The 18,748-nt window shown below is 36.8% G+C and overlaps 1 protein-coding gene and 1 non-coding gene across 3 annotated transcripts in view; both read right to left on the reverse strand.

Moving 5' to 3' along the window:
• The window catches only part of LOC134648337 (dual specificity tyrosine-phosphorylation-regulated kinase 2), a 66,821-nt gene that overhangs the window by 13,248 nt on the left and 34,825 nt on the right, over positions 1 to 18,748 (reverse strand). For both annotated transcript variants that reach the window (XM_063502848.1, XM_063502849.1), the window contains exons 3-9: positions 17,229 to 17,392; positions 15,505 to 15,654; positions 14,932 to 15,059; positions 14,087 to 14,225; positions 13,152 to 13,323; positions 11,089 to 11,232; positions 10,827 to 10,956 (exon numbers count right to left, since the gene is read on the reverse strand). In XM_063502848.1, the coding sequence (XP_063358918.1) occupies positions 10,827 to 10,956; positions 11,089 to 11,232; positions 13,152 to 13,323; positions 14,087 to 14,225; positions 14,932 to 15,059; positions 15,505 to 15,654; positions 17,229 to 17,392 (1,027 nt within the window). The remainder of the gene's footprint in view (positions 1 to 10,826; positions 10,957 to 11,088; positions 11,233 to 13,151; positions 13,324 to 14,086; positions 14,226 to 14,931; positions 15,060 to 15,504; positions 15,655 to 17,228; positions 17,393 to 18,748) is intronic.
• Positions 3,894 to 3,966, reverse strand: Trnat-agu (transfer RNA threonine (anticodon AGU)). Its single transcript has one exon. It is a non-coding gene; the product is annotated as a tRNA-Thr (tRNA).

Consider the following 18,748-nt stretch of genomic DNA (forward strand, 5'->3'; position numbering starts at 1 on the left):
TCTACATATAGACACATATATTTTTGTTAAACCACTAGAGAACGGTAGAATAGATACAGCTACTTATTTATGACGCTTTGGTCCGCTATTTTTGATGCGGACTGTACTGTCGCGTCTGCGCACATTATACATATTATACCTATAGTTGCAATTTGCAATCGTTCGTTTTATGTAACGTCGATGCGCGGGAGTGCGTGCGGTGGAGATGTGACCGATTACGCGTTTTCACATTCCGAACGACTTCGTCTTGCCGACTCCGAGTTAGGGTTGCCAGATCGAAAGGCGCTATTATCGGGAAAAAATATAAATTTTTCGGGATTTTGGACTTTAAGTCGGGAAAAAAAAACCATTCAAATTAAATTAATTGTATTAAAAACATTTTACATTATTGGCACTACGTCAGCTGCTCTGCCCAATCTCGCTACGCGCGCCGATCGCCTTGAAGGTGAAGTTATGTTGATGTTTTAGGTGATTTTTTTCATAAGCTTTCGTAAAAAAAAATTTTTATTCTTAGATTAATTAATTACATTAAAATATTTCCATTAAAATACTTTTTTATAGTTATGTACTATTTGCCAATAAACTCTTGGGTTGAATCACTAAAATCGTAAATGCAAATTAGATTATCCAGCGCTGGATACAAAAAAAATGAATTGGTAAACGTATATTTTTAGTTATAAAATATGAATATTTTAATAAGATATGTACCTTACTTAGTGTGTAATTTGTGAAGCCGCTTGATGACGAAACACTAATATTATGGTTAAAACTGTTAAAAGTCACACACACACAAAGCCACATCACACTAGAAGTGTGTCGCAGGACTTTTATTTTAGATGCCTTAATTATAACCATATTCAAATCATAATCGCGTGCAAAGTTAATACCTTAATGATCGATGAGTAACTACTTAATGATCCGTTTCCGAGCGATCATCATTGTATCTATTCAAGCCCCGATGTGCCGCGCTTGACATGTCCGGTTCCTACTCGCAGTCATAGACAATAACAGATTATCCAAACCAAGAATCCGGTGACAAATGACCCGTATTTAATAAGCGGGCAAACAATGGATGCGGTTATCGACATGCGATGTTATATTTTAAACGTTTTCTCTGTCATTCTAAGCCATTATCACGTCTATATCCGCGTCCATCATAAGGCTGCGGCCGAGATATGCATCTTTGAACTAAATTCGCGCGTGAAGCGCCTTCGCGAGCATTCGCACCACAGCGCCCATCCTACCTAACGTCCGCTGACGCTGTAGTGCACCAACCGTTTTTATCTGTGACGCGACGAAGCCGACAAAAAGGTGTGAACTGCCAGCGAAAGTTTTGTTTTTATTTCCACGTTCACGGCAAATTTACTATCACGACCTTTCATCCTACCGTCAAACAAGAGCCACGCTAAACAACACTTTAACACCTTGAAATAGGGTAGCAGTTAGCGCGTGACACATATTCAAAAACGCAAATTACCTTTTGTTTGGTTAACTTCATTGACAATTTTAAGGTGACAGTTGCTTTTCCCTTATTATAGTAGTTTATGCAACAGTGATATAATAAGGGTTCTTAAAATTCAAGGGTCGAAGTTACAAAACGAGACGTAGTCGAGTTTTGTAAAAAAAGACCCGAGAATTTTAAGAACCAATTATGAGCTGTTGCATACATTACTTTTTCTATGACAGCTGCAGCAAAAAAAAAAAAAAAGTGTTATTATTAAAAAAAAAGAGATTATTAAAAAAAAAGAGTTATTATTTAAAAAAAATTGAGTTATTATTTAAAAAAAAAAGAGTTATTATTGTAAATAAAAACATACCTCTTTCAATCAAGATGATCGGAACTTGTATCTTTAAAAAAAATAAAGCAGTTGTATTATACTCATAAGATGACTGCTAGCAGTCATCTTATGAGCCTATAGACAAAGCATTCAAATGACATTGCTTTAGATATCACTGTCAGTCATTTAATTGACACATTTAAGTGCTGGAGTAGAAAAAATATATTTTAGTTGCTATATCTTTGGATTTAAGAGATGTAGGTTTGTTTTTCAGGATGGTGAATGGCTGATGGTAATAGTCACGCATAAAATGTGCGTATGTCAACCATTGAAGTATAATGTACTATAATAATAGCTCAATGATGTCAACATCATTCTAGTGAGTTATGGGAATAAAATTACTAAAATTAGTTTTTGGTCTAGGTACATTTTATATACAGGGTGGCCCATTTAGATCGGTCAGTATGAGAAAGTCTGAAACTATAAGACATACGAAGATCTGTTCTTAGGAACCATGTCATCGATTTTAACAACAAGAAAAATTGCATTTAAAAAAAAAACCTATATTCAAAATAATAAAAAGGCGGTGGTCATTTCGAACACTTACTAAAATAAATTAAAGAATATGAAAACAATGCATTTTATTCATTTTATACATTATTTTTCATAGTAAAATTTACTGCTTAAGACCTACACAATCGATATCTAAATAGAAATAGTATTAGTTTTATTTTTCAAAACGTCCGGGTTCGATTCCCGTGCTGAGTACTATATATATGCGTATTCTTTCTAACTATTCTTTTCCACTATTATTGCCATTTCTTATACCTACATCAGACTATATTACCTTCTTATCTACGTAAGTAGTTAAGTACGTAGTAGTACAGATGTTTCCTGTATACTTAATATGTATTTGTAAGGACAAAATCAATACAATTTAATGCTAGCTACCTAAGCTAAATAAAGTTATAAAAAATGTACCTAACGAGCCCATGTTTTTTTTGCACAGAACCTGTCCCTTTTTAGAATCGATTGATGCAACTGCTTTGTCCTAAGTTTGGCTGGTAGAGAATGCCTCATGGCATTTAGTTCGCCTTTTATACCCCTGGGGTATTTAGTTATATTAGGTATCAGATATTCGCTGATAATTCATAAATTAATGGTAAACGAGAAGGAAGATTTTGACTGTCTCTCTTCTTTCTCATTACTGGAATTTTCCGAAGTCGTCCAACAACCAATAAAAGTAGGTACCTACGTTAACTTAATACTATTACAAAGTTACGTATCATACAGAGACGGATTTAAGGAACATTAAACAATATTAAATGGTATCAATACTCTAACTTATTGATTCCGTTGTGTAATATAATTCTACTTTTATTGAGTAGGTATAATCCAAAGCCAATCAAAAGCTGCGGGCGGGGTATATTTATGGAGAAAGGTAAAGGGTCTAGCAGGCTAAGCTAACAACATTGGCAAACATACGTTCGTATTGTTTTTAGGGTTTCGTACCTCAAAAGGAAAAAACAGAACCCTTATAGGATCACTCGTGCGTCTGTCTGTCTGTCCGTCCATCTGTCACAGCCTATTTTCTCCGAAACTACTGGACCAATTAAGTTGAAATTTGGCACACATATGTAAGTTTGTGACCCAAAGACGAACATGTAACGTAAACAAATGAATTTTAAATATGGAGGCCACTTTTGGGGGGTAAAAGAGAAAATTAAAAAATAAAGGTTTTCAAACTATATCGTGTTACCTACATATCAAATGAAAGAGCTCATTTTGAGAATCTCAAATATTTTTTTTATCTCTGAAACTACTAGGTCTAAGATTTTGAAAAAAATACACTAAATAGTTCTTTACCTATAGATGACAGGAAAACCTATTAGAAATGTGCAGTCAAGCGTGAGTCGGACTTAAGTACTTAGTTTTTGATCCGACCCCTACGGGTTTTTTAAAGACATTTTACTCACTTTTAATTAAAAAAACATATTGTTGAAAATACATGTAACGTAAAAAAATGAATTTTAAATATGAAGGCCACTTTTGGGGGGTAAAAGAGCAAATTAAAAATAAAGCATTTCAAGATTAATTAAAAGTGGAAAAATTCACTGTCTTGGGTGGGACTTGAACCCACGACCACTGGATCACTAGTACAGTGCTCTTCCATCTGAGCTACCAAGACCGTACCCAATTCAGTGAATATTTCCACCATATATGAGCCCTAGGGAGGCTCATAGCGACATCTACCGTAAGAGTACTACACTTCTTAAACGGCTACCAGAGTTCCAAATCATATTCGAAATTCACCAGTAATGATGCGCTATCCCATACTAAAGTATGGGTCGTTTAGTATGGGATAGCGCATCATTACTGGTGAATTTCCAATAGAGTGAATTTTTCCACTTTTAATTTATCTCGAAGCTTAATAGCATCGTTCGCAGACGTTTCTCTTAATACAAAATTAATTGAAAGCATTTCAAACTGCTCAAAAGAGCTCATTTTGAGAATCTTAAATATATATTTTTTATAATTTTAAGATAAATAGTTTAGCAGTTATTCAAGAAAATAAGCAAAAAATGACCATCCCCCCCCCCCCCCTTTATCTCTGAAACTACTGAGTCTAAAATTTTGACAAAATACACTAAATAGTTCTTTACCTAAAGATGACAGGAAAACCTATTAGAAATGTGCAGTTTTTGATGGGTGTTTTAAAGACATTTTACTCACTTTTCATAAAAAAAAAAAAACAAATTGTTAAAAATTTTGTAATGTACGGAACCCTTGGAACGCGAGTCCGACTCGCACTTGGCCGGTTTTTTTTTGACATGACGCACCATGATTTTTCAAAATGTTTTAAAATGTATACGTAGTTGACAATTGCGGCTTATCAAGTAATTTTTTTGATAGTTGTGTCTCCGCGAGAAGTGGCACAAAAATGAAGCGAAAAAAAAAACAACTTTTTTTCATCCAAGTTCAAGGAACTGAATGTCTGTAAAAATATGCATTATAAACCCCATTTTATGCTCCTTCATTCTGCATTTATTTGGTTACTCTCGCTTGCTTGGTTTAGCTGAAATAACCGTTATAAATTACCTTGATATTTTGACATTTTCGTGGATAAGTCTGGAACAAAAGAAGATCGAAGGCTGATATTGTGCATAGTGTTCTTAGGACCTGCCACTACTGCACCTCAAATTACAACCAAATCCCTTGCGGGGGCCAATCTTGTTAGCTTAGCTTAGCCTGCTAGACCCTTTCAATGAATGTTAATTGCAACAATACAAATGTAGAACTTGTTGATTCAACCACGTTTCTTGGTATTACTCTAGATGAACATTTAAATTGGAGAGCACACGTTGAAAATGTATGTTTCAGATTGGATAGATTTGTTTTTGCATTGCGGCGGCTTAGATCTACGAGGGGTGTTCAAAATATTCTCGGTATGAGAATGAAAACAAACAAGTACGAAAAGTTTGATATTTTTATTTTTCAATATACTCCCCCCCTATGTTCATACACTTAAAAGATCGATCAATTATTTTTTTTAATCCTGCATAAAAATATTTTTTATCTTTGGTGTAAAAATGCTCCTCCACTGCCGCCTTCAATGCTTCATCATCGGAAAATTTATTTCCACGCAGATCCTTTTTAAGATTGGGGAACAAAAAGAAGTCGCTGGGGGCTAAGTCCGGACTATACGGTGGGTGAGTAACAGTTTCAAACCCACATTCAACAATAGCTGCCTTGGCAATATGAGCAGTATGGACGGGGGCGTTGTCATGCAGAAGCATAACACCTTTGGTTAACTTTCCTCGCCTCTTTTCTTTGATTGCATCCTTTAATTGACGTAGAATGTTAGCGTAGTACTGTCCTGTGATATTTACACCTTTTTCTTTATAATCGATCAGTAATACTCCTTCACAATCCCAAAATATCGTGGCCATGACCTTGCCAGCTGAAGGGATGACCTTGAACTTCTTGGGATGAGCTGAACCCTTAATGTGCCACTGCATGGACTCTTGTTTACTCTCTGGGTCATAATGATGAACCCAGGTTTCATCTCCAGTAACTATTCTTTGCAGCACCTCATCAGGATTTTCACCGCACAGGTCAATAAAATCGGAACAACAAGCTACACGCATGTCTTTTTGAAGCCGAGTCAGCATTTGCGGAACCCATCTTGCACTTACTTTTGACATATTAAGATGGTCATGGATAATATCATGTACGGTACCAATAGAGAGATTGGTTACTTGTGCTATAGATTTTACCTTCACTCGACCATCTTCCAATATAAGTTTTTCCACTTTATCAATATTTTCTTGTGAAGTAGCTACTACAGGCCGGCCAGGTCTAGGGTCGTCTTCAACACTCTCCCTTCCACGTTTAAACTCGCTTGACCACTTTTGAATGGTAGATAAAGAAGGAGCAGACTCACGGTAAACACAATCCATTTCCTCTTTTATGGTTTTTTTATTTTTACCCTGTTTTGTCAAGAATTTTATCACGCATCGATGTTCTAATTTAGTTAACATTGTCAATTCCCACATGATGTTCATGTTTGTTCAGCAATTGCAGAAAAACAAAAGAACATCTCGGTTCGAATTATACTTTTTTTTAATGTCAATGAATAAACCTTAGCGGCCAGTAACGAAAGAAATTTTAGAAGAGGTTGTAAGATATCAATACCGAGAATATTTTGAACGCCCCTCAAAATATTCTCGGTATTGATCGATCTTTTAAGTGTATGAACATAGGGGGGAGTATATTGAAAAATAAAAATATCAAACTTTTCGTACTTGTTTGTTTTCATTCTCATACCGAGAATATTTTGAACACCCCTCGTACACCAATATTTCAAGAACTTAAAATTCTACCATTGCCTTGTCTGTACATTTTAGAAATTACTAAATTTGTCAAAAAACAGCCTCAGCTTTTTCCACTTCACGATGAAGTGGTAAATAAGCAAAGGCCCAGCAGGAAGCCACTACAACTATATCAACCTGCACAGAAGCTGAAAGTGTCCCAGTCAAATGTCTATAATATGGCTGTAAAGATATTTAATAGAGTGCCAGATGACCTCAAAACTCTACCGACATGTAAATTTGAAAAAAAAAATGTTTCAGTGGTTACTTGAAAAATGTTTTTACTCTATAGATGAATTTTTTAATTGATATTTATTATGAATTCTTAATTAATTTTTGCCAATGTTAAACTGACTGAATTTTAATTTTAATATTTAATTTGACTCCACATGTACATAGTTATGTAAATATTTCTACGCCGATGCATGCCGGCAGAATATGCTGACCTAACACCTTTTACTAACCAACTTTGTATGTACCATATTCTTGGAAATAAAGTATTGAATTGAATTGAATTGATATGTGTCAGATTTGTGTCAGCCAGATGGATCGTTTTTCGAAGTAAAAAATGTACTAAAAGCCTCGTCTATACATATTCCGCGTTGAAAATCCGTCCCTGCATTAACCAGTACAAATAAACACAGATCGAGCCAATACGATTTCCTGGCTCTTCTTTAAGTAATACATTTGATTTCTATTTTATATAACGAGCCTGCACAAGTGTACACACAACTTAGAAAGTACTCTAAACACGTTCGTTAAGGCTATTCGGCGCCCCAAGTTTATTGGCCCTGACCAATTAATACTAATAGGTGAAATAATAACAAATAATTTACCCCTTACCTCATTTAAAGTGTCATTCATTTAAAGTTTGATGACCAAACGAGTTTGATGTCCTTATTTTGTGACAATAGTGTAAATAAATTCATATATGTATATATTTTACAGTACATATGGCCCTATTTTCCCGCACTAGTGCGTAAAATAGCACTTTTCGTGTGTAAAACGTTGTACGATACACGTGCGAATAGGTAATTCGCAACTTGTGTCGATATAAAACACTCCCTTCGGTTGTGTTTTAATTTATCGCCACTCGTTTCGAATTTCCTCTTTTCCGCACTTGTATCGTAAATAACTATTTTGTTATTATATCTAAGGTACCTGTGTTAATTTTTGTCATCAAATAAATGTAACCTAGGTATTCTCTACATCTTTCTACAAAGGAAAAAAAGAAAGAAAAGCGCACAATAAGAATCCTCTCCGATAAACATTCAATAAACTTGAAAACATGTTCAATAGTAGGTTAGGTAGTAGTATTATTGTACGAGAAAAAACCATACAGTACGGTACCTAATATTAGCTAAATTACCCCAACTAGTATTCCAATCAAGCTAGCACGACTGAAGCATTCTTCATTCATTCATGCATGTCATTCAAATTAAAAAAAAAACACGAATATCTACCTAATAGATAAATAATTGGTGTTTCCATTACGCAACATGTAAATGGCCTTATTGCTGTAAGCAAGAGCAATTGATTGTAACAGAGATGTAAAGTCTAATAAAGCCGTGGCGACTAGTTAGACAGAAGGAACAGATGGCGCTGTACTACGCCAAGTGTTTTTAATGACGATATTTTAGTGAAAGCCTTTGTTTTTCCTTTTGTGTAAAATACTGTGTCTTTTTCTTTAATAAATAAATATATCTAATCTAATCACAGAATGAGGATAAACGCGCAATGCTTACTCGTAATTAGCAGATGGCTACGCGTGATAGTTTGAAAAAAAAATCTTAACCAAAGAAATAAAACCAGACTTTGGGTTCCTGATAGTTGAGTTAATTAATAATCTGTGGGTTTTATTGTCACTGTCAAACATCAAATTTTGACAACCAGATGTCGTATAATGTAGGTACGGAGCCGTACAGCGCGCTCTACATAAAGCTGTCAAATTAGAGGCTTAGGGAGATAGGCATATTCTGATTTTAATAACAGGCAATGAATTCGATCTGGATTAGTCGTGGATCTGATCTGTCAGTGTCAAAAGTGACATTTCTTCAACCAAAAATGTCACTTTTGACTTTTTGACACTGAAAATTCAGATCCATAAAATCCGCCTTACGACGCCTTAGACTTTACACATCTTACACAATCTACGTATCTTTGCAGTAATGTAATGCGTATAAAAAGCGGCCGTCTCAATCTAAGTGTACTTTGCGGCCATCTGCGTAGCGTCCATTTAAAGCACGCCAGCAAAGTTCACATTACGAAACGGTTACATAATGTAACCCTTTGACCGCGGGCCTGCGGCTACGTAGGCTGGAGATTAGTAGATCACAGGCTAAAGGTGGTTAATGAGTTAGATTTTATAATAAGCTGCTAATGAAAGGCATTATTTCTCTCAGTATAATCACAGTCAACATAATGTAAAACTTTGAAAAGATGAGACAATCCAGCAGGCGCAGCGTGGATCCATTTTTATCGCCTGTCACTATGCCCGTCACTTTCACGTCATGGTGACAAGCGATAAAAATGCGACCGTGCTACCGCCGCTGAACTTACCATGTTTCTGATTTAGTAACTATAAAATCTAAATGCAACATTAAGTAAATGGAATCGTAAGAGATATTACAAATTATGAAACTGAAATTCGAGGTATGTGTATGTGCTGCCAGCCTTCTGATGGGCACGCTGCCAATAGGCGGCGATTTAGAGCAATTTTTTTATTTATATTTTATAGTTGAGGCTTAGTTTTTAATTTTAGTTATAATTTTTATTTTAAGGGTTTTTATTATTTGTTACAAATAAATTTGCGATAGATTATGATATGATTTGATTTCAAATTATGATCTGCTTAATATTTATTTAGCTCCTCAGATAAACCTGGTTTATCGATGATGTCAGTGAAAGGGTTAACATTTCAAAAATACAAATACTCCTTTAAATGGGAACTAAGTCGTTACATAATACAGATAGCAATAATAGAACGATGCCATATCTGACGAACGCAATATGACATTACATGCTCCAGATATTACCGATATGGCTTATCTGTGAAGTTTACTGCTACGTGCATATGGACAAAGTTTTTTAAAATTAGATAATATCGATCATAAGCAATAGGTACATTCAGCAGCAGAAGTTGCTAAGCGGGACAGGTGTTCAAAATGATCTTGACGCGACTTTATTGTTAAGAGAATAAGAGCGTGTCAAGGTAATTTTGAACACCTCGCCCGCGTAGCAAGTTCTGCTGCTGACTGTACCTACAATAAAGATACATATATGGTTAAAGTGAAATACATTAATATTACAAGAGTGTTGTGTTATTTTGTTTGTATTAAATCTTGAAAGCTAGATTATTAGAACCACTAGAAACTAGTTCTTGTATAAATTAGCTAGAAAACCTATTATACCTATTATATTAACGCGGAAGTGATGATAAAATAAACAAAACTAGTTAAAATTACGATTATCGTAATCGTATAGTGGCTCATTAGTCATTAATGCTAGCTGCATAAGATTCAGATTAGGATAATTCAAATACATAAAATGTCATCCATGGTAATGTCGTTACATAATGGGTAATTTTGCGACTATTGGCAACCGGAAGCTGTATCTAATTAACCTACTTAATAATTTGGGTACGATGACACTGGTTTTTGTTTATAATTGCGTGGGCTCTATTGTTACTCTGATGTGATTAGGCTCTTATAATAGAGGGCTTTTCAGTCAAGTATCTTGTTTACACCACAAAGCTTGCCGAGTGGCCTAAGTAAGGTACGAGTTTAAAAAGCTTTATTATATCACTATTGTATACTTACAATCTTTTTTCCCAAGGCCACTACAAGAATAGTTTTTCTACTGTAAACCCTAAATAATTAAACAAAATTAAGTATCTCAGTAGATAAAAATAAACCTAGTACAAAAGACATCAACGCACTTCTTATTCATTAAATAGAAGCGCATTGATGTCTTTTGATATATCCTTTGGTTTATTCCTCTTGACCTCTTGACACGTCATTGGTCGAATTCATAACAGTTGACTAAAGCGTTTCGTTAGAAGTCATTATAGTTGAGTCGGGAGCCCATAGTGAAAAGTAGATATGCGATTACAGTTTTGTATACGAAGTCTTAATTCATCCATTAAATTCGACGAGTAGAAAAAAGTGTTTGTACTCACTCAAGGCACCGATGCAGAAAGTGCAAGAAGGCCGGGTCGTCGGTCCTCACCGCGGCCGCCAGCGTGCGCGAGCCGGGCCTCCGCTTGCGCCCCTTCGAGTTCGTCACCGAGCGAGGCGCGCCTTTTGAGTCTGCAATATTCACAGTAACTGGGTTAGAAAGGGCTTATGTGTCATATTGCTTTTTGGTTTACCCCAAGACAGTCAAGTTGGCTCAATCAAGCTGCAGACGCCAAAAAACAGAGGGTAGACTGTAATACTCACCAAAGAACAGTCGTTTCCTGGTGGCGTGAAGGAGTAGGTCTGGAGGTGGAGGGCCCAGGAGTTCCATGATGCAGGCCAGCTGCTCCGCCTCGTTCTCACCAGGGAAGAGGGGATACCCGGTATGCAGCTCCGCTAAGATGCAGCCTGGAATGAGATTAATGGTTTTAAGACCTTGTGTATCGTTTAAAGAAAACACGTTAAATACAGATATCCGTCTCCATTGTCTCACAGGCCAATTCGATCTGTTTTTAATACGATACTGATATATCAGTGTCAAAAGCGATATTTCTTCAACCTAAAACGTCACTTTTGATTTGAAACTCACAGATCAGTATAATATCAGTTCGAATAACTAAAACTCGAATTGCCCTGTCAACAGTGACGATTTTGTTTGAAGATACGTCACTTTTCACACTTGTTTGACACTGACATATCCGATCCGTGTCGTTTCAATATCTAATATTTAACGTATCTTATTGTTCGAATACGGCTGGTAGCTTTTTTTTCATTTATGTCAAAGATACATAACCTATTTATTAGATAATCACAAATGATTAAATAAATGCAGTGATTATTTTTTTGATTATTTATTATTTAGAATTATTGAAAATTATACCCTATGTGTATCCGCCAATCTCAAGATCTAATATAAAATTTATTAACTCTAGAGATAAAACAGAGGCAATAAAACATAAACACCTATTAGAATGTCTGTTCGACAGTAATTGCACAACAGATGTCCATTTATGTAAGCACCAGTCGTTTGTCTAGAATCTAGACACCAGATGTGCCTAGATTCTAGACAAACAAAGTCGATACTGTGAAACGAGTTTGTATCGTCTAAATATTTACCTATCTTGTCATTTTCTTCCGTATCGTACGTCTGTATTTAGCTATCGCGAATACAAATTGGTTTAAATCCAAGATTCATTGATTGTGTAAGTAAAGTTTAGGACAAATTCAAGTTTAGAAATCGATATCTTGTAGTTATGTATAACTATAGCTGATGCATTTTGCGGTAGCTCTGGTTGTCAAAAGTTGATGTTTGAAAACTCCGTGTTTTTCTTTAGTTTTAATATTTTTATAGATTATGTTTATGGTAAGTACCTAGTACTTGATATTTATTATATTTGATTTGATAGCACCATCTCGTTCGACTACCAAACTCAGAGGCTCAATTTATTTACACTTAACTATTTAATGTTTTTTTTGTAATAGATAACATTGAGATGTCTCGTATCATATTATAGGAAGCAAGGACCCCGCCGCCTTTCTCTCGGCTTTCTACGAATTCGGTTGCGTAAGCGACTGGTTGACATTACCGGCAGCATCACGTATTGGTTCGTCATTTTATACCTACTCAATGGGATTACATTTCTTTTAGTGTAATTACTTCGACGGACAAAGAATGCATGGGCAGCTTTCAACTAGAGGTTTTTTAGAATTTTGAATAGATAGGGTCGAACTGTATGAGTAGGTACAGTCAGCAGCAGAAGTTGCTAAGCGGGCAAGATGTTCAAAAACACTACACAGTTTTGAACACCTCGCCCGCTTAGTAACTTCTGCTGCTGACCGTACATACTTAGCAGTCAATTCCAAGATCTGGCCATGACATAAACATTCTCACCTGTACAACATAAGTATAAACGAACAAGTGGATTTAATTTTTAACAAGCAGACACGTCTGCGAATTAGGTATTCCACTTTTAAATTTGTTCTAGGTTTGAATAAGTGGATACTGAAACTCACCCATGCTCCACATATCAATGGCCGCGCCGTACTGTAACCCCAGTATGACCTCGGGGCTGCGGTAGAACCGCGACTGTATCAACTGTATGTATATTATACGTGTACACGCGCGCATGCGTGTAACACGAGCTGCCGAAGTCTATCACTTTGATGGACGAGACTCACCCATGCTCCACATATCAATGGCCGCGCCGTACTGTAGCCCCAGTATGACCTCGGGGCTGCGGTAGAACCGCGACTGTATGTACGTGTACACGCGCGCATGCGTGTAGCACGAGCTGCCGAAGTCTATCACTTTGATGGACGAGACTCACCCATGCTCCACATATCAATGGCCGCGCCGTACTGTAGCCCTAGTATCACCTCAGGGCTCCGGTAGAACCGCGACTGTATGTACGTGTACACGCGCGCATGCGTGTAGCACGAGCTGCCGAAGTCTATCACTTTGATGGACGAGCTGCCTCGCGCTTTTAGGAGGATGTTTTCCTGGAAAACACAAAATAAAGTCGCGAATTTTTCTTGGTTGTGAGTAGGGTTGCCAACCGTACTATATTATATAGTATTGTACTATATTTTGGCTCTCTGTACTATATACTTTTGGAAAAATATATAGTACGCTATAATACTATATTTCCGATTAAACGTATGTTACACTTATGTTTAGTATTTTATCTAAAAGTACCATATTTTTTTGAAATGTACTATATTTTTGATGCCCTATTCTGGAAAATACTATATTCTACCAAAAAATAGTTGGCAACCCTAGTTGTGAGTGTAAATTTGTTTAGGGTTTTGTAAGTTCTGCAAATAAACCCATTTCATACGATCAGGAGAAAAGAGCAAGCAAATTACTAATAATTAGTTGCATTATTGGACGTTCTAAATGTTCTAATCGTGACACAGGTATGAAAGAGGTGCCAACACTTACAACTGTATTAGTAATTCTTAAACCGATTAAACATTTTTTTTTAATTAATTAAGCTAGATGATCTTGAGCATCAAAAACACATCTTGCACTTTAACTTACTTCACACAAATACCGGTTTTTGCTATCGTTTTTAACCTTTTCCCCGCCACGTCAATCAAGTAATAAAGTGTCATCAGCGCCATGTCAAAAATTACTCGTATACAAACCTGACCAAAACTACGACTTGATATCAAGTCGTGGCGTGTGGGGCACGAAATGTTCGGACTTCATATCAAGTCAATGGCGGCGAAAGGGTTAAGCAATTACACCGGTAACTCTTACCGGTTTCAGATCGCAATGTATGATGTTCTCCGCTTCCAGCAGCCTCAGACACCTGAGCAACGAGCTCGCGAACCGCCGGATCAGGCTCAAGCTGAAGCCCTGGTAGTTGTTCTTCTTTATCAGCTCGTACAGGTTGATGCTGCAACGAGAAATTTCAATAAATACCGCGAAATGTCACCTAAAGCATAGATAAACATAGTAAGTCTTATGTTGTTGAGCATTAAACTTTCCGGACGGTGCTACATCTATTGTAAAGTAGCAGTACTGATAATTCCGCTAACTCGATGCTAGATGTCGACTATGAAAATAATAGTCTTTTTGGTACCAAAACTGATGTATGGAGTGAGCAATCTATGTATTTTTTTCTCTATGTCTAAAGGAAAATCAGCGCTGGAAAAGAGGTCAGTAGGTGCCATATGCTCATAATGAGGGCAGGAGGGCCATTAAGTGGTTTTTAAATGTATCATCTGTTTGTCTTTCTTCTGTGTTGTATTATGGTGTCAGCAAATAAATTAGAATTGAAATTGAAACCGTCCTTATTTGCCCTGAACGGTAAACTTGTTTTTCTTTTTAGGATATCAATGCGAGGATTGCGAGGCCCATTTTGCTTTATATAAATATTTGACGTAGGTACGGCGACATTGAGCGGTAAGAAAGAAAGGCATCGCACATTCTTAATGTGTTATTTATTAGATAGTTATTAGACGGTGGACGGAAACTTTCTGCTGAGAGGGAAAGGTATAATTAATCATTATTCCCCTGTCGCTCTTTACAGCAAGATATCAGGAAGTGACCTGTGATCCAATTTGTCAAACATTCTTCTCCTATAAATCTGCAACACTTACCTCATCAGCTCAAAACTGATGCACAAGTGGTTCCTAAAGTAGAAGTAGTCCAGCATGTGTATGACGTTGTGCGCCTGGTCCTTGTCCTTCAGTCTCAAGTGGTCCAGCACCCTCACTTCCACTAGGGCCTTAAACAAGATACAGATGATTTTGTAAGTCAGCGGTAGAAGGGAGACCAATAATAAATCAGATGTGGTGGAGTCTTTTACCCACAGCTTACAAATATTATAGCATGTCATATGTCGTTTGTAGATAGGTAGTTGATTTATCTCTGCAATAAATAAATTAAGATTGTTTGCAACCTTCTGGTTTCAACATCATGGGTTTCATCTTACTATAAGAGGGGATTCGAGGGATAAACAGAAAGCGGCATAAGAGATGCGCGGACAGGAACTAAAGATACGTAACCGTCAGAACTGCACTTAACCAACATTAAAAGTATACCTGATGGTGGAATCTCTTCTTGTTCCGTATACATGATCTTGATGGCCCCCCTGTCCGGTGGTCGAGCATAACCAGCCCGAACGACCCCTCGCCTATCACCTCCATAATAAGTGTAGAATAGGATTGTACCTGATGGTGGAACCTCTTCTTGTTCCGTATGATCTTGATGGCGACCTGCCCCCCTGTCCGGTGGTCGAGCGCCCGGATCACCTGACCGAACGACCCCTTGCCTATGACCTCCAGGATCTCGTAGCGGTAAGCCACGTGGTCGTGGATTTGCTGGAAATGTAAGTTTTTAAATTAATTCGAAGATAAGTTTTATTAGGTATTTGATGTGGATAAGTAGATAGGTAGGTAGGTACAAAATTAATAATCATCTGCAACCGTAAGCTTGTGAGGTTACGTTGTTTTATCAAAAAGTTCCTATGTACAGTCACGCTCCGTGATTGTTACGCCATTTAGGGTTCTAGCTAAATTGGACATTCCATAGCGTAAATATGGAACAACCAATTTAGCTAGGACCCAAAATGGCATAACTATCCCATGTGGTAACTGTACCCATAACATTTGGCCACATTCGTTCTAAAAAGGGCATCTTTCTCTTTTACTCCAATTAAGTCGTAATTAGAATGACAGAAATATCATGAACATGGCAAGGTAATTTAATTTATTCTAGCTGTTTCAAGAAACAACTTTTTGGGGTAACCCAAAAAATGTTAAGAATACTTCATATATAAAATATCCTGTTTACGAAATGGACATGTAAATGTCCATTTCGTAAACAGGATATTTTATATATGAAGTATTCTTAACATTTTATACGTCGACATCAAAGATATGTTTACACTTTTCGCCTACAAAGGAGTAAGATGCAAAAGTGTAATCATATCTTTGACGTCGACTGTACAAACACACGTTATATTGATGTTATATAATACATGTAGTAGGTACTAACTATACTTTATTGGAAGGAAACCCTTAAACCGCTGAACCGAGAGTTGCGGAAATTTGTAAGCCGCAACACGGGGTTATATGTGCTCACACGAGCGTATTTGATCCCTACATCTAACAGGTTGTACCTAATGTCTACCTATTTGTATTGATATTACTTACACACAAAGTTGGAAATAGAGTCAGGTGGGGTAAATACCTATAAGACACGGGTAAAAATCATCATCATCATTAAGTTATTCTCTTGTCGGTGGAGTATCTTCCAGCATTCCCTATCTTGCGCCAGCTCTTTGACTTTCTGATACGACACGACCCCTACTTTTTCTTTCACTTGGTCTAGAAAGCTGCGTCTGGGTTTTCCTCTACCCCGCTTGCGTCCTATCCGCCCTTCCAGGATAGTTTTAAAGAAGTGGTCGTGTCGTATTAAGTGTCCAATCATCTTTCCGCGTCTATTTGCGATGGTGTTCAGGATAGCTAACCTAACGCCTAACGGGACGGGTAAAAATAAAACTATGTTTTTAACACTCAAAAACTTAATCTACTTAATTCCTTTTCCATTTAAAAAGAAGCCTTGTGTGTAGACTTCTTTTTAAATGGAATAGGAATAAATTTTTTTGAGTGTTTTGAACGTAATCTTATTTTTAATTTTTTACCCATTTTGGACAGACAATGTGAAAATGCTCTTACAGTGCCGTCTAGGTATCGTAGGTATACAGCATAGGTCACTAAGATAAGTTTTGTAATAGACAAATATGAAAAAGAGGAGGTCTATCACATATACATACTTTTTAAAACTACATTTCCATAGGCAATGATTGGCGGGAACACATTTACTTTTTTTTTAAATCTATTTGCAAAACTTATCTTGTGACCTATGTTATTTGACCATCACTACAGCTCACCTTATTATAGCTCCCGTTCTCGTCATCAAACCCGCAGTTGTTAGGCAGACTGGACTTGGCCTGGATCTTGCTGGCCTCCAGCCCCAGGAACCAGACCTCGGGGTACTTGCGGACCTCCGTCCGCTCCCATTCCGAGAGCCGGTCGCCGTAGATTTTGAGGGCGTCTGTGGACAAATGCATCAATAGGAATATAAGTAAAACCTCGACGCCTTTAACAGGAACTGTAGGCCTTTTTGGTACCAAAAAGACTATTATTTTCACAGTCGACATCTAGCATCGACTAGCGTAATTATCAGTACTGCTAAGTACTTGACAATAGATGTTGCACCGACCCAAAAGTCTAATGCTCAACAATTTTCAGCTAATAATACATATAAGCGGTGGTGGCCGAGTGGATATGACGTCCGACTTTCAATCCGGAGGTCGCGGGTTCAAATACTGGCTCGTACCAATGAGTTTTTCGGAACTTATGTACGAAATATCATTTGATATTTACCACTAGCTTTTCGGTGAAGGAAAACATCGTGAGGAAACCTGCATACACCTGCGAAGAAATTCAAAGGTGTATGTGAAGTCCCCAATCCGCATTGGGCTAGCGTGGGGACTATAGCCCGAGCCCTCTCGCGCATGAGAGGAGGCCTGTGCCCAGCAGTGGGACGTATATAGGCTAAAATTATCTAATACATATAAGAGGTATAAGTTTATAGGTCCTTCCTAGAGCAATAAAAAACCTGTAAAAGGGTCACTTTATGGAAAATTTCATGAAAATTGTTACATTTTATTGATCCTAATAAGTATACACTTGTTAAATATTTTATGCACATGTTAGCATCGGGACACAAAAGTAATATTTCATTTCCAGCAAATACGGAGCCTTTTTATACACAATATCAGGAAGTCATATTTCTACCTCTCTTCTCTGTTACGATGACGAAACTAAATTAAACATTTGCAAAAAACTCGCCAAGTCAAAAAGGTCCCGTGTAATTGGGTCGCACCCTTTGGGATCAGGGTTCAACCTTGGTCAACAATTTACTGGATAATTCTTTCCTTCGCGTTTCTCTCAATGACCCAAATAGGGATGTTGCCTAGCTGTATTTAATAGTAGTTTATGCAACAGTGATATAATAAGGGTTCTTAAAATTCAAGGGTCGAAGTTACAAAACGAGACGTAGTCGAGTTTTGTAAAAAAAGACCCGAGAATTTTAAGAACCAATTATGAGCTGTTGCATACATTACTTTTTCTATGACAGCTGCAGCAAAAAAAAAAAAAAAAAAAAAAAAAAAAACAAGAGTTATTATTAAAAAAAAAGAGTTACTATTTAAAAAAGATTGAGTTATTATTTAAAAAAAAAGAGTTATTATTGTAAATGAAAACATACCTCTTTCAATCAAGATGATCGGAACTTATATCTTTAAAAAAATAAAGCAGTTGTATTATACTCATAAGATGACTGCTAGCAGTCATCTTATGAGCCTATAGACAAATCATTCAAATGACATTGCTTTAGATATCACTG

Source organism: Cydia amplana, chromosome 5, assembly GCF_948474715.1.
Source record: "Cydia amplana chromosome 5, ilCydAmpl1.1, whole genome shotgun sequence".
NCBI lineage: Eukaryota > Metazoa > Arthropoda > Insecta > Lepidoptera > Tortricidae > Cydia > Cydia amplana.